The sequence below is a fragment of the Molossus molossus genome, unplaced genomic scaffold (genome assembly GCF_014108415.1).
Source record: "Molossus molossus isolate mMolMol1 unplaced genomic scaffold, mMolMol1.p scaffold_m16_p_9, whole genome shotgun sequence".
Taxonomy (NCBI): Eukaryota; Metazoa; Chordata; class Mammalia; order Chiroptera; family Molossidae; genus Molossus; species Molossus molossus.
Window position 1 is genome coordinate 27,658,258 of NW_023425403.1, and position 14,897 is coordinate 27,673,154.

At 36.7% G+C, this 14,897-nt stretch overlaps 1 protein-coding gene across 1 annotated transcript in view; it reads left to right on the plus strand.

Moving 5' to 3' along the window:
• LOC118622327 (disintegrin and metalloproteinase domain-containing protein 5-like) overlaps positions 1-14,897 on the plus strand; it is a 108,403-nt gene that overhangs the window by 55,451 nt on the left and 38,055 nt on the right. The window contains exons 14-16 of the mRNA XM_036249777.1: positions 1,841-2,039; positions 9,439-9,529; positions 10,092-10,314. Of these exons, the coding sequence (XP_036105670.1) occupies positions 1,841-2,039; positions 9,439-9,529; positions 10,092-10,314 (513 nt within the window). The remainder of the gene's footprint in view (positions 1-1,840; positions 2,040-9,438; positions 9,530-10,091; positions 10,315-14,897) is intronic.

Below are 14,897 nucleotides of genomic sequence, written 5' to 3' on the forward strand. Positions count from 1 at the left end.
AGGATGTGTTTCTTCTCTCAATCCTGCAAAGCCAGTCCAGATGCAGAGAGCCTCCCATTTACTTTTCCTAAGGTAGTGCCCTGAAATGTATAAAGTTGTCTAACTTCTTCTAGTTCAGTTGAGTCAAGCCAGCTGCTGATATCCATGTGTTGTGTGTAGGACTGTGCACACCGTTGGTAGCCCATGAGCACCATTGGCTGGGGAGAGTAAGCTGCCAGCTCTAGGGTATGTGTTTGAAGTGCTGGGGTTGTTTATTGGCTACTTGTGGGTGTCCTCAGGTGAGGATATCCTATTGGTTTATAACTTCATGACTTAATTGGTTTATGGGTTCTTGGTGAAGTCATGAGCAAGTTAATAAGATAAGTGGTTGATTATTGTAATCTGCACACTGGTTGCTGTGAGCCCCCATTTCTTTCCTCTGCTCCTAGGTATTCCCAGAGTTTCCAACTGTGCCGATTTCCTGAGTGTTCTGAGTGTTCTGGGTGGGACGTGACAATAATTGGCCTCTTGGGCAGTGTCTCAAAGGCTGGGGAAACCAGGTTCTCATGCCACTTTCACTATCCCTGTTGGAGAAATCATGGGCCAGGAAGGTCTCTGTTCAAATTGAGTTGTGCCACCTTGGAGGAGGCATGATGTGAAGGGTAAAGTGAAATTGTTCTTCTTACCGCTTTCAATGTATCAATGTAAATTCGACATTTGTAACAAATATGCCACTCTAGTGGGAGGGGTTGATAATAAGACAAGCTTTGTATGTCTGGGGGGAGGGGTTATATGGGAAATCTCTGTACTTTCCCCTCATATTTTATGTGATAGTTTGACTTCTGTAAAAAATTGAGTCTTAATAGCAAAAGAAAATACAGTGACATTAAGGTTGTAATTTATACATATTTGTAAAAGGCAGCATAGGCTCAAGAAGCAAGTGTTCATACTTCCTCATTATATTTATATGTATTTTCCTTTACCAATAATTTGATTGCTGATTTTTATTTGAATGTTAACTCTATTAAGTATTATGTTTTCTCTTCTAATCCATCATTCGGAAAATTTGTACAGGTAGGAAATATGTGTTGAAAATTTGAGAAAAAGTATACAGAAAACCTATTCTGGGGAAGGGGGTATGTGTGAATGTGTACAAGCTGGGCCTCTAGGGCCTTGGAAAGCTAGAACAAATTAATCTGACTTAGTTTGCATAGGATAGTGATGATAGCCATGAGAAATTGAGGCTTGAATTGAAGAAAAGATTTGTTGTGATGACAGTTCAATGTTTCTTGGCAAAAGTAGGTATACAGAAAGGAAACCCTAGAAGCTATCAGCTAAAGAGTAAGCACTGAAGAGATCAGAGATATGTAATTGAAGAAGTTAATTTTTTACAGTTCTTTGCAATGTGGTATGTAAAATAAACTTCCTGTGTGTCCTTAAATTTTCTTCTTTTAAAATCTACAAACTTTATTCTAAATGCTTATGGTGTGTACTTTTTGTTTTATGAATGGTTGCTGGTATCTGTCATATAGAGAAACCAAAGGCTGCATATCTGAGTACAGCCATAATGGGTTGAAAGTAATTTTTATATTAATTCCTTAGCTCTACTTTCTTTCTTACAATTATGGTAGTCTGGTTATTTTGAGTTTATCATATCTCTCAGAAGCATTACCCACTCATTTATGCACAATAGATTCAATCACCTAAGTTTCTATGCAGTGCTTAACTAGTTAACAAGAAAACTTTTCTCATTGATCTTAGCAATTTAGGACAAAATGGATGGAAATTCAAAGCTTGAAAAGAAAGAAAACTTGAGTATCATTGATATGTAATCTTTTCTTATATTTCTTTTTCCTTTTAGATACAACCAGTTGGTGTACTTTGTAGGAAACCAGTTGATGATGAATGTGATTTTGCTGAATATTGCAATGGGGATGATCCACACTGTGGGATTAACACTTTCAAACGCAATGGAATGCTTTGTGATAAAAACGAGTCCTACTGTTATGATGGACAATGTCGAATACATGATAAACAGTGTAAAAACTTAGTTGGAGGAGGTAATGAGCATATTTTCTCCTTAGTTCCTAAGTTTTGCAAGCTGTTATTCAATTCTATAGGACAAAAGTATAAATGTAATGTGTTAATAAGTGAAGTCTTACTTTGAACATACTATTGTTAAAGAAAATAAAATTTTCTTGATTCCATAAAACAAACAATAAAACCCCTGTGAATTTATATGGAATTCTTATTTAGACATGGAAGAACCCTCAAGCAGAAATGCACCTTCTCCAAATGGTACCTTCTTATGGCTGAACAGTTCATATTTTTTGCTTTCTCCATTTATCTGTTAATGCACACTTGGGTCCCTTCCTAGTTTTAGATATTGTGAATAATGCTGCTGTAAACATAGATGGTACAAATATATCTTATACACTACTTTTCATTCTTTTGTTTTGTTTTGTTTTGTTTTTGGTACATGCCCCTAGCCACTAGGGCCTAGCAGAGACTGAACCCGGGACTCTCTGGTCCGCAAGCCGACACTCCAACCACTGAGCCAAACTGGCCAGGGCTACTATAGGTTCTTTTGGGTATACATCCAGAAGTAGAATTCCTGGCTCATATGCTAATTCTATTTTTAATTTTCTAAGAAACTCCATAGTTTTCTGGCAGTGGATGTACCATTTTATATCCCTACCAACAGGGCACAAGGGTTCCCATTACCTGACATTCTCACCAACACATCATTTTCTGTTTTGTTTTGTCTTTTTAGTAGAAAGCATAATGCGTATGTGGTAGTACTTTATTGTAGTTTTGATTTTCATTTTATTAATTATTAAAAATGTTGAGCTTCTCTTCATCTGCTTATTTCAAAACATTTTGAAATCTATTTTATCAGATATAAATTTTGTTACCCCAGTTTTCTATTCCTTTTCGTTTGCTTGGAAGCTCTTTTCCATCCCTTCAATTTTAACCTCTGTGATTCTTTTGTTGTGAGGTGGGTCTCTTGTAAACAACATATATGTGAGTCATGCTTTCTTGTCCAGTCAGCTACTCTGTGTCTTTTTATCAGAGCATTCAAACCATTCACATTTAAGGTGATAATTGATATGTACTTATTTATTGCCATTTTTGTTTAGTGCAGTTCTATTTTTCTTTCTATTTCTTCTACTAATTACAGCATTCCTTTGAACATTTCTTGCAGTGCTAGTTTGGTGCTAATATATTCCCTTAGCCTTTTTTTTTTGTCTGGGTAGATCTTTATTTCATCTTCTATTTTGAATGATAGCCTGGCTGGATAGGGTAGTGTTGGATTCAGATCCTTGTTTTTCATTACCTTTATTATTTCATGCCATTCCTTTCTGGCCTGTAGTGTTTCTGTTGAGAAGTCAGCTGATAGCCTTATGGGGGTTCTTTGTAGGTAACCTGTTGCTTATCTCTTGCTGCCTTTATGATTCTCTCTTTGTCTTTACTTTTTGGCATTTTAATTTTTATTTGTCTTGATGTGGGCCTGTTTGGGTTCTTCTTACATGGAGCTGTCTATGATTCTTGTACTTGTATGCCTTTTTCCTTCAGCAAGTTAGGGAAGTTTTCTGTCACTATTTCTTCAAATATATTCTCTAACCCTTGCTCTATTTTCTTCTTCTTCTGGAACTCCTATGATGTGAATGTTGTTATGTTTCATATTGTCCCACAGTTCTCTTAAGATGTTTTCTTGGTTTTTAATTGTTTTCTTTTTCTTTTTGGTTTACTGATTGAGTGATTTTTGTTCCACCCTGTCTTCTAATTCACTGATCCAGTCCTCAGCTCCCTCTGTTCTGCTGGTTATTTCTTTCAATGTGTTCTTCATTTCTGCTATGTCATTCTTTGTTTCCAATTGTTTGGTTTTCAATATTTCTATATCCTTACTCATGCTGTTGAGCTCTTTTCTCATGCGATTAAGCTTCCTCATTATCATGGCTCTGAACTCTACCTCTGATAACTTGCTTAACAGCTTTTCATTTATCTCTTCTTTGGTAGAGTTCACTTGTTCTTTCATTTGGGATTTGTTTCTTTCTCTCACTATTTTGCCTGTCTCAGTGGGTTTTGGAACCTGCCAAATTTTCACTGTGGGTGTTGGTGTTCTGTTGATTGTGGATCCCTCTACTGAGTTTGGATGAGTGTGGGAGGACCCATGTTAAACACCACTGTCATGTCTTACTTTCCTGGGTAGGTTTGCAAGCCCGAGAAAGGTTCAGTTATCCTCTAACTTTTTGCATGGAGACTATTAGACTCAGTTACTTGATGAACATTGGGTTGTAGCCCTCAGCCAAATGTGTTCAGGTGTTCACTCAGGTGTTCAGTGTAAGAGGATTTCCAGAGGGTGGGGCAGATGCTTGCTGGCTGTTAATGGGCCTCAATTCCCATTTCTCTGGTCTGGACAGGTGGTATAAATTTGTGAGGGAGGGGCCGTTGCTTCTCCTTGGGGCTCTTTGAGTAAAATGACTACTGTCCTGTGAGGGAGTGATTCAGCCAAAAACTCCCTATGCCTTCCAGCTCTCCAAGCTCTGGAGTTTTACACAGTTCCAGTCCAGTTTGCCCTCCCTCTGCCGAAGCTCAAGGTGAGCGGCTGTAGCTAATTTAGTGCTCTGTCCCAGATCTCTGCACTGTGGAGCCAGCTTGGTATGTTAACCCCAAGGGAGCTGCTCACAGCTAAAATAGCTGCTGTCCATGGGCTCCCAGTTCACCCTTTCATGCCTCAGCAGTTTCTACCAGGCTCAATTTAGTGTCCTTTGCCTGTCCCTGGTTATATGGGTCCTCCCCTGCTGCTTTTCTGTTGCTTTTTTCCTACGTTTTGTCTTTATTCTAATTGTAATTCCAGTTTTGTCCTGGGAGATGGTGTGTGTAGCTTCCATTCACTCTGATGCCATTTTGGAATTCTATTATTCCTTTGAATATGCTTTCTGATCCTTTCCTTTTTATTTTTCTTCTGGAACTCCCATAATGCATATTAGTCCTTTTGGTTGTGTCCCACAAGTCTATCAAGCTTTCTTTACTCTTTTGTATTATTTTATCTTGTTTGCTCTTACTAAAAATTTCCAGTGATTTCTATGAGAGTCCATTGATCCTTTCTTCTGGTGGATCTAGTTTGATATTGAACCCCTTTAGTCTACTCTTCAATATAATTAGTATATCGTAAACTCCATTATTTCTCTTTGGTACTAGGAGCTCTGGATCAACTCTTTCCCTCCTAATGCAGAAAGTGAGATCTGTGATTATTCATGCACTTACTTATGTGGTGATCTGGAGGGGTACCATTGGTGTCTACTAGTCCAGGCTGCCATCCCTGTTGTCTCCTGGACAGCTTTATTGTCCAACCCCATTAAAGCTCCAAGAATTGGCAAGACAGATTCCAGTTCTTTGGGTAGCCCCTTTGGAAATGTATGAGTCCTGAGCATGCACACAAATCCCTTCCTTCTCTTGGGTGAAATTGAAAGTTAAATGGTCTCTTCCTGCTTGAAAGACATGTTGACAAGGTAGGATCTTTATTGAGATGTTCTGAATCTCCCTTCTGGCATTAGTGAGTCTGGTTTTGTGTTGTCCTAGAGTAAAGAAGACTTTTATTTAGTTTAGGATTTATCACAAAGGGAATTTATTCATGAGTTATTGCCAAGTTGATGCATTTGTGAGTTGGGAGAATAGTCCAAGACTTCCTGCACTGTAATGTCACTGGTGTCTTTCTCCCTCTGCAATATCTTCCCCTCCAACATCATTGATATATAATTGACATTTAACACTTTGTAAAATTTTTAAAAATTTATCATTATTGTTGAAATTATTACAGACTTTTCCTCTTTTCCCCCTATTGACCCCCTCTTCCCCATCCCTGCCCCATTTCATTCACCACACTAAGGTTTACAACATATTGATTTCATACATTTACACACTGCTAAATGATTACCACCATAGGATTAGCTAACACTTTCATCCTGTTATATAATTATCATTTTTTGTGTGTGTGTGTGGTGGGAACTTTCTAAGCAACTCTCTAAGAAACTTTCAAGTATATAATACAGTTTTATTAGCTATAAACACTATGTTGTACATTATGTTCTCAGAATTTGTAAATGCCATAGCTGGAAGTTTTTACCCTTTGGCCAAATCTCCCTATTTCCATTACCCAATGCCTCTGATACTTATCACGCTTCTCTGTTTCTCTGACTTTGTCTTTTTTTAGATTCCACATATGAATGATGTTATATAATATTTGTTTTTCCATGTCTGACATTTTACTTAGCATAATGCCTTTAAGATTCATCCAGGTTGTGTCAAGTGGCAGGAATTTCTTCTTTTCAGGGCCGAATAACATTCTATTGTATATACACACATACACACACATTTCCTTTTACATTTATCTGTTGATGGGCACTTATGTTGTTTATATATCTTGGATATTGTGAATAAGGGTTCAATGAATGTGGGAGTGCAGATATTTCTTTGAGATCTTGATTTTAATTCCTTTGAATATAGACCCAGAAGTGTGATTGCTGCATTCATTTAGTCCTATTTTTAACTTTTTGTAGAATCTCCATACTGGTTTCCATAGTAGCTGCCCCAATTAACATTCCCACCAACAATGCTACTCAGTCTCACAGTTTCAACCTGAGAATCCATTGGCTGCAACCTGTTTCCATTTTACAGTGGAAGATGTATTTATAAGACCCTCTGTTTCCCCAAGCCAGGGCCTATTTTATTATATTTTGATATTCCTAAGCTCCATTAAACATTGCAGTGACAGGTGGTACTTGGAGCGTTTTTACATGGAAGCATTTTATAGAATTAGCTTACATTTTCGTGTCCCTGTTTCATATATTCAATCACAGGGGACTAAAATAATGCTTTCTTTCTATTGTACTTTTTATTTGAACTGCTGATAACCGCTAAATGGTCAAACTCAGGAGCAGCTGCTTGTAATATTCTTGAGCATTGAGGTCAATATCACCAAGCACAGTACACTGGGTTTCCTCACTCATAAACAGAAATGTAAATACCTGTGTGCATTCATTGCACTCCTGCCCTGGTAATAAAATGTGATAGGAAAACACTGTAAGTTATAAAATGTAAGTGATTAACAAGTAAGGTGAACAAGTATATAAAATTACACAGGCCCTGGCCAGTTTGGCTCAGCGGTTGGAGCGTCGGCCTGCAGTACAGAGAGACCCGGGTTCGGTTCTCGCTAAGGGCACGTACCTCGGTTGCAGTTTGTCCCCGGCCCTGGTTGGTCGTGCCGGTGGCAGCCACTCGATGTGTCCCTTCACATCGATGTTTCTCTCTCTCTCTCTTCCTCTCTCTCCCTCCCGCTCTATCCGAACAAAAAATGGAAAAATGTCCTCAGGTGAGGATAGAAAAAAAAAAAAAAAAAAAAAATTACACAGAATAAATGTTTTTCTCCTGAAGATTCTTGTAACCACATAGGAAACAAGACAGAGACAACCCCCAAAACAAGCAACCTCCTCTGTTATTGACCTTTACTTGGGCCTACCAAGTGAAAACTATATCCTCTTGATTCTGTTTATTTTCTCAGAATCTCCTCCAAGAGCATTCCCACCCACAGCATATCATTGCAGTTTCTGATGTGACCAGCTGTTCTCATTGTTTATCAAGAAACTGACACCCAGGCTTCTGGGAACCCCAGTGACTTTCGTGCTTCTGTAAGAGTGTCAAATTTCTGTCTTAAAATGTCCCAAACTTCTGATCACTATCTTTGTTTATTTAGGTCTCGTGGTGACCTCAGTTCAAATACTGCCAAATGGAGGCAAGGAAAAAAAGTTGATATCATATATGCTTAAATCTTTCAGGCCCAGGAGAATTAGGTGATAGAATTACAGCAGATATAATTTTAGGAAGAAAGAAAATTCTGGCCAGGACTAAGTCAGCCAGGGAAGTGGGCCTTGGGTGTTAAGAAAACAGTACAGAAATACTTGTCATCCTGAGCCTCAAAAGTTGAGCTGAAAAAGGCCACTGTACAGGATGTTGAGTTGTTCAGAGTAGTGGGTTACTGACATGGCTCCCCAAGCCACTCAAGAGAACTCTGGTGGATTAGATGGGTTAGTCAAATGGCACAGGTTTTAATGTAACAAGCAATGGCCCATCCCTATCTAAAATTCATTGTTTTGTTCATCATGGAAATTCCTTGCAATCAAGTTTGATTTTTTAAAATGCATTAAGATATTATTTGATTATTGAATTTTTGTTCCCCTGCTCTTTTAAATTTTCCACCATCCCAGTCTTGGCCCTGCATTGAATTTGGGAGAATTGGCAAATTTAAATTAGATTTAATCAATGCAATATTTTGATTGGAGTGAAGCAAACACAAGCTAATTGCATATTGGGTGAGTTCAAGAGTAGTCCCCTTCAAAAGCAGTTAGAGTGCTAGCAGGTCCAGAGAGACCTGGGTTCAATTCCTGCTAAGGGCATGTGCCTTGGTTGCAGTTTGTCCCCGGCCCTGGTTGGATTGTGCGGGAGACAGCCACTTGATGTGTTCCTTTTACATCGATATTTCTTTCTCTCTCTCCCTCCCCCTCTATCTGAACAAAAAATGGAAAAATGTCCTCAGGTAAGGATAAAGAAAAAATGTAATTAAAAAGAGAAAAGGTTGATTATGGTGGATTCTGCTCACAAATGTATTTTGACTGTTTAGTAGCATCCTATATATGTATGGATTATGTCTTTCAGGAGAAAGAGTAAAATTCATAATGTTTCCCAACCATAAAAAAAAAATATTGCTGAAGAAAGCTCCCTGGTCAATTAATAATGGTGACAATAAATGATCTGTTCTTATTATATGTGATTAACATGATCAACCCAACCCTCCTGTAAATCACCAAGTCTAAGTGATGAGACAGCTATTCTATTCATTTGAATTATTCACTCTTTTAAAATTAGACACAACTAAATATATAAAAAGGCTGCAGTAGATAAACATTGATGTCCTTCCTAATTTTAAAATTCAACAATTCTTACTTAGTGATTGACAGGATGCTTGGGAACAGAGATTAATATAGTATGGAATAAGAAGAGTTAAGTGATCTTTGGCTTCTTATTAGTATTTGATCATGGATACTATTTCTCTCCTATTTTGATTGGAATAAGAGAAAACTCTATTTTCTCACTGGGTAAGGAATGAAGGGAGAAAGTAAACAGTTTAACAGAAATAGAGAGGGCTGCTTGTTCTTTCAACAATATAGAGCCATTTAAATAATGTTGCAGTTTACTTTATCTCTGTTTCATACAGAGATCTTTGTATGAGGAGATCTCTTTTTAATCCTAGATCTACCCCCAGCCACTATTTGATGCTAGGTAATTATAAACCTTCCTAGGGAATCATAATCATAATTTCCAGAGTGAGTCTATTATGTTTTTTACCGATATTTGGAATTATGTATTATAATTTACAATTTACATTTTTTTTTTTTTTAGCTTCTAGAGGTGCACCATTTCACTGTTATGATGAAATAAATTCAAGAGGAGATAGATATGGAAACTGTGGTAAAGGGGCTTGTGGTTGGCCGTATGTATTTAGACAATTCTAATTTTATTTGTAATGTAAGTTATTTATTGCTAAGATCCTAGAATATATTATTATATATACACTAAAATGGTATTTCATATCAGGTTTTCTTTGTTTCATGATCTGAGAACAGCATTATTACCCATTGCCTACAAATAACATGTGCCTATAACGTTACAATGACTATAAAAATTGCCTCTATTGATGAGATGAGCTAGACATTGTATTATGTAGTTTATATATATTATAAAGATATTTGATACATCAAGAATTTATAGTAAGAGTTATCTTATTTTGCTAATGAAAAAAAACTGAAGACCAGCAACCATTTGCATAAAAATCAGAAGCTAATATAGGAGAGATCACGGCCATCAGGTTGCAAAAGCCATTAATTTTTTTTTCTTGCTACAATGCCTCACAAAACAAATATAGCCACGTCATGTGTAAGTTGGTATGCTCAGAAAACTTAACTGAGAAAATTCTTAAAATCTTGATTTAAGTTAGCTATGTCAGCAATCAATCTAAATAATAAGATACTTTCTTTTCTGCCTTATGCTTCCAGTAATCTTCTGTGTGGAAAATTAATTTGTTCCTGGCCACATAGAGCAATAATAATACGTCCAAATTTATCTGTGATTTACGCACATGTACGAGACGACATATGTGTAGCTACTACAAAGCTAAACCAGGACAAGTTACCTCACTATGCGGCTACAGGAGTAAGTCAGCCAAACCAAAGAGATGAAACATATATAGAAGATGGTAGTGCATGTGGACCTAGCATGGTAATTACAACTACAAAATTACAACTGTTTTTAACATTGTTTATGGTTATACTCATTTTGACAATACACCAACCAATGCATTTTTAAACAACCTGACTGAGGTATCGTTTGCATAAAATTCATCTATGGTAAATCATTGCTTTGCTTAATTTATAGAGTTGCACAACAATCACCACATCCAATTTTAGAACATGTTAACAACCCTTCCCGCTTACCCATTCCTACCCCTAAGCAACACACCCAGTTTCCTCTATTCACATCTAACACTAGAATGATACATTTGTCATAATCAATGAAACAATGTTGATACATTATTATTAACTAAATATAATAGTCCAGATTTCCTCACCTTTTATTTGTCTTTCTCTTTCTTTTTTATCTTTATTGTTGTAAGTATTACAGATAGCTTCCTTTTTCCCCCCATTGACACCTTCCTCCCTGCTTTCTTCACCACACTGTTGTCTGTGACCATAGGTTATGCACATATGCATATAGTTCTTTGATTTATGTCTTCCCACCCTCCCCTCCAACTTACCTCTGAGGTTTGTCAGTCTGTTCCCCACTTTCATGTCTCTGGATCTATTTTATTCATCAACTTATTTTGTTCATTATATTTCACAAACAAGTGAGATCATACTATACTTGTCTTTCTCTAATTGGCTTATTTTGCTGAGCATAACACTCTCCATGTCTTTCTGTGGTGTCTCAAAGGGTAAGAGATCTTTCTTTCTTACAGCTGTATAGTATTCTGTTCTGTAAAAGTACCACCGCTTTTTTATCCACTCATCTACTGATGGACACTTGGGCTATTTCCAGATCTTAGCTACTATAAATAGCACTGCTGTGAACACAGCGGTGCATGTATTTTTTCTGATTGGTGTTTTAGGCTTCTTAGGGTATATTCCTTGAAGTGGGATCACTAGGTCAAATGGCAGTTCCATTTTTAATTTTCTGAGGAAACACTATATTATTTTCCATTGTGGCTGCACCAGTCTGCATTCCCACCAGCAGTGTACTAGAGTCCCCTTTTCTCTACACCCTCTCTCTTTTTTTCCTGATGTGTCTGGTTAAATGTTTGTCAATCTTGTTTATCTTTTCAAAGAACCAGCTCTTGGTTTAATTGGTCTTTTTTGTATTGTTTTTTGGTTTTTTTTTAAGACTTTATTTCATTTATTTATGCTCTTATATTTATTATTTCCCTCCTTCTACTCACTCTAGGCTTTGTTTGGTGTTCTTTTTCTAGTTCCTTTAATTATAAAATTAGATTATTTCAAATTTTTCTTGTTTCTTGAGATAGACTTGTAATGCTATGGATTTTCCTCTTAGAACTGCTTTCCCTGTGTCCCACAGATTTTGGGTTGTACTCTAATTTTCATTAATTTCAAAGTATCTTTAGATTTCTTCTTTGATCTCCTTAAATCTCTAGTTGTAGGATTTACATTCAACTAGATTTCAGGTGGTACCGAATGATGGCTATTCTACAGTTTAGTTGTAATTTTGATGTGGTTGTGGCGGTATTCTCATAACAATGATTTTAAGATTTTAATCTCCCACCTGACAGTACTCAACCCTGACTGCTCATAATAATTCCCTGTACCATGTCCTTAGGGATTTTGATATAATGGTCTTATTTGGAGATCAAGCATAGGCATTTTAGAAATGCTCTTTAGTGAATTCTTTATTTAGTTTTTATATATTTTATTTTTGCTACAGATGTTTCTCCTTTTCCCCCCATTGACACCTTCCACCCAATCCTGCCCCTCCCTCAGCATTGTTGTCTATGTCCTTGGTTATGCACAGATGCATATAAATTCTGTGGTTTACCTCATCCACTTTCCTCTCCTCCCTCCTCTGAGGTTTGTCAATCTGAACTGCACTCCGTTCTTTAAAAAAAAAAATTTTTTTTTCTTTATTGATTTTAGAGAGAGGGGCAGGGGGAGGGAGAGAGAGATAGAAACATCAATGAGAGAGAACATCAATTGGCTGCCTCCTGAATGCCCCATATTGGGGATTTGGTCCACAACCTGGGCATATGCCCTGACTGAGAATCAAGCCTGCGACCTCTTGGTGCATGGGTCGATGCTCAACCACTGAGGTACACCAGCTGGGTGTGAACTGAACTCTTTTCTATGTCTCTGGATCTATTTTGTTCATCAGCTTGTTTTGTTCGTTATTTCTACAAATAAGTGAGATCATGTAATATTTTTCTTTCTCTGATTGGCTTATTTTGCTTAGGATAATACTCTCCAGGTCCCTTCATGTTGTCTCAAAGGATAAGAGATCTTTCTTTCTTACAGCTGCATAGTACTCCATTGTGTATATGTACCACTGCTTTTTTATCCATTCGTCTATTGATGGACACTTGGGCTGTTTCCAGATCTTAGCTATTGTAAATAGTGCTGCTATGAGCATGGGGGGTACATATATTCTTTCAGATTGGTGTTTCAGACTTTTTATGATATATTCCTACAAATGAATCATGGGGTCAAATGGCAGATCGATTTTAAATTTTTTGAGGTAACACCATAGTGTTTTCTGATAGTGGCTGCACCAGTTTGCATTCCCACCAGCAGTGTACTAGAGTACCCTTTTCTCCATACCCTGGCCAGCACTTGGTGTTTGATTATTTTTTGATTGCAGTCATTTTGGCAGGTGAGAGGTCATACCTCATAGTTGTTTTAATTTGCATCTCTCTGATGACTAGTGACACTGAGCATTTTTTTTTTTTTTTCATATGTCTCTTGGCCATTTGTATGTCCTGTTTGGAGAGGTGTCAGTTTAGGCCCTCTGCCCATTTTTTAATTGGGTTTTTGTCTTTCTTTTGTTGACTTGTATGAGTAATCTTTATATTTTGGAAATTAATCTCTTATCTGATGTACCATTGGCAATTATGCTCTCCCATATTGTGGGTTCCCTTTCCATTTTGATGCTGGTTTCTTTCGCTGTGCAGAAGCTTTTTAGTTTGATGTAGTCCCATGTATTCACTTTTCCCTTTGTTTCTCTTGCCTTAGGCATTGTACCAGTGAAAATTCTGCTGTGTATGATGTCTGAAATTTTGTGGCCTACAGTTTCTTTTAGGATTTTTATGGATTCACAAGTCACAGTTAAATCTTTTATTTATATTGAGTTTATTCTTGTGTATGGTGTAAGTTGATGGTCTAGCTTCATTTTTTTTTTTGCATTTTGCTGTCCAATTTTTCCAGCATCATTTATTAAAGAAGCTATGTTTACTCCATTGTATGCTCTTGCCACCTTTCTTAAATATTAATTGAGCATAACGCCTTGGGTCAATTTCCTGGTTCTCTGTTCTGTTCCATTAATCTATATGCCTGTTCTTGTGCCAGTACCAAGCTGTTCTGATTACAATGGCTTTGTAGTATAATCTGATATTCAGTATTGTGATCCCTCCTACTTTGTTCTTCTTTTTCAAGATTGCTGTGGCTATTCGAAGTGTTTTTTTGGTTCCATATAAACTTTTGAAGTATTTATTCTAGTTCTGTGAAGTATGTCATTGATATTTTGATGGGAATTGCATTGAATCTATAGATTGCTTTGGGTAGTATAGACATTTTAATGATGTTAATTTTTCCAATCCGTGAACAAGGTTTATGCTTCCTCTTTTTTGTCTCTTCCTCTATTTCTTTTTTCAATGACCTGTAGTTTTCTGCAAATCGGTCCTTTACTTCTTTGGTTAACTTTATTCCTAGGTATCTTAATTTTTTTTCACAGTGGTAGATGGGATTTTTTTTAGTTTCTCTTTCTCAGAGTTCATTGTTGGTGTAAAAAAATGCTGTGGATTTCTTGATGTTAATTTTGTAACCTGCTACTTTGGGAAATTCATTTATTAAAGCTAGTAGATTTTTGATGGAGTCTTTACAGTTTTCTATGTACAGTATCATGTCATCTGCAAATACTGACAATTTCACTTTCTTCTTTTTTATTTGGATCCCTTTTATATTTTCTTCATGTCTAATTTCTGTGGCTAAGATTTCTAGTACTATGTTAGATAATATTTGCAGATTTGGGCACCCCTGTCTTGTTCTTGTTTTTAAGAGAAATGCCTTTATTTTTTGCCCATTGAATATGATGTTGGCTGTAGGTTTTTCATATATGGCATCTATTATGTTAAGATATGATCCCTCTATTCCCATTGCTGAGTGTTTTTATCAGACATGGGTGCTGGACTTTGTCAAATGCTTTGTCAGCATCTATTGATATGATCATGTGGTTTTTATCTTTCATTTTGGTTATGTGCTGTATCACACTTATTAATTTGTAAATATTGTACCATCCTTGCATCTCTGGGATGAATCCCACCTGGACATGAGAAAAAAATTTTTGGATGTATTGCTGGATCTGATTTGTTAATATTTTGTTAGGATTTTGGCATCTATATTCATCAGGGATATTGACCTGTAGTTTATTTATTTATTTTTTTGTAGTGTCTTTAGCTGGTTTAGAATCAGAATGATGTTGGTCTCATAAAATGAGTTTGGAAGTTTTCTCTCTTCTTGGATTTATTGTTATAGTCTGAGGAGAACGGGTGTTAGATCTTCTTTGAATGTTCAGTAATACTACCCCAT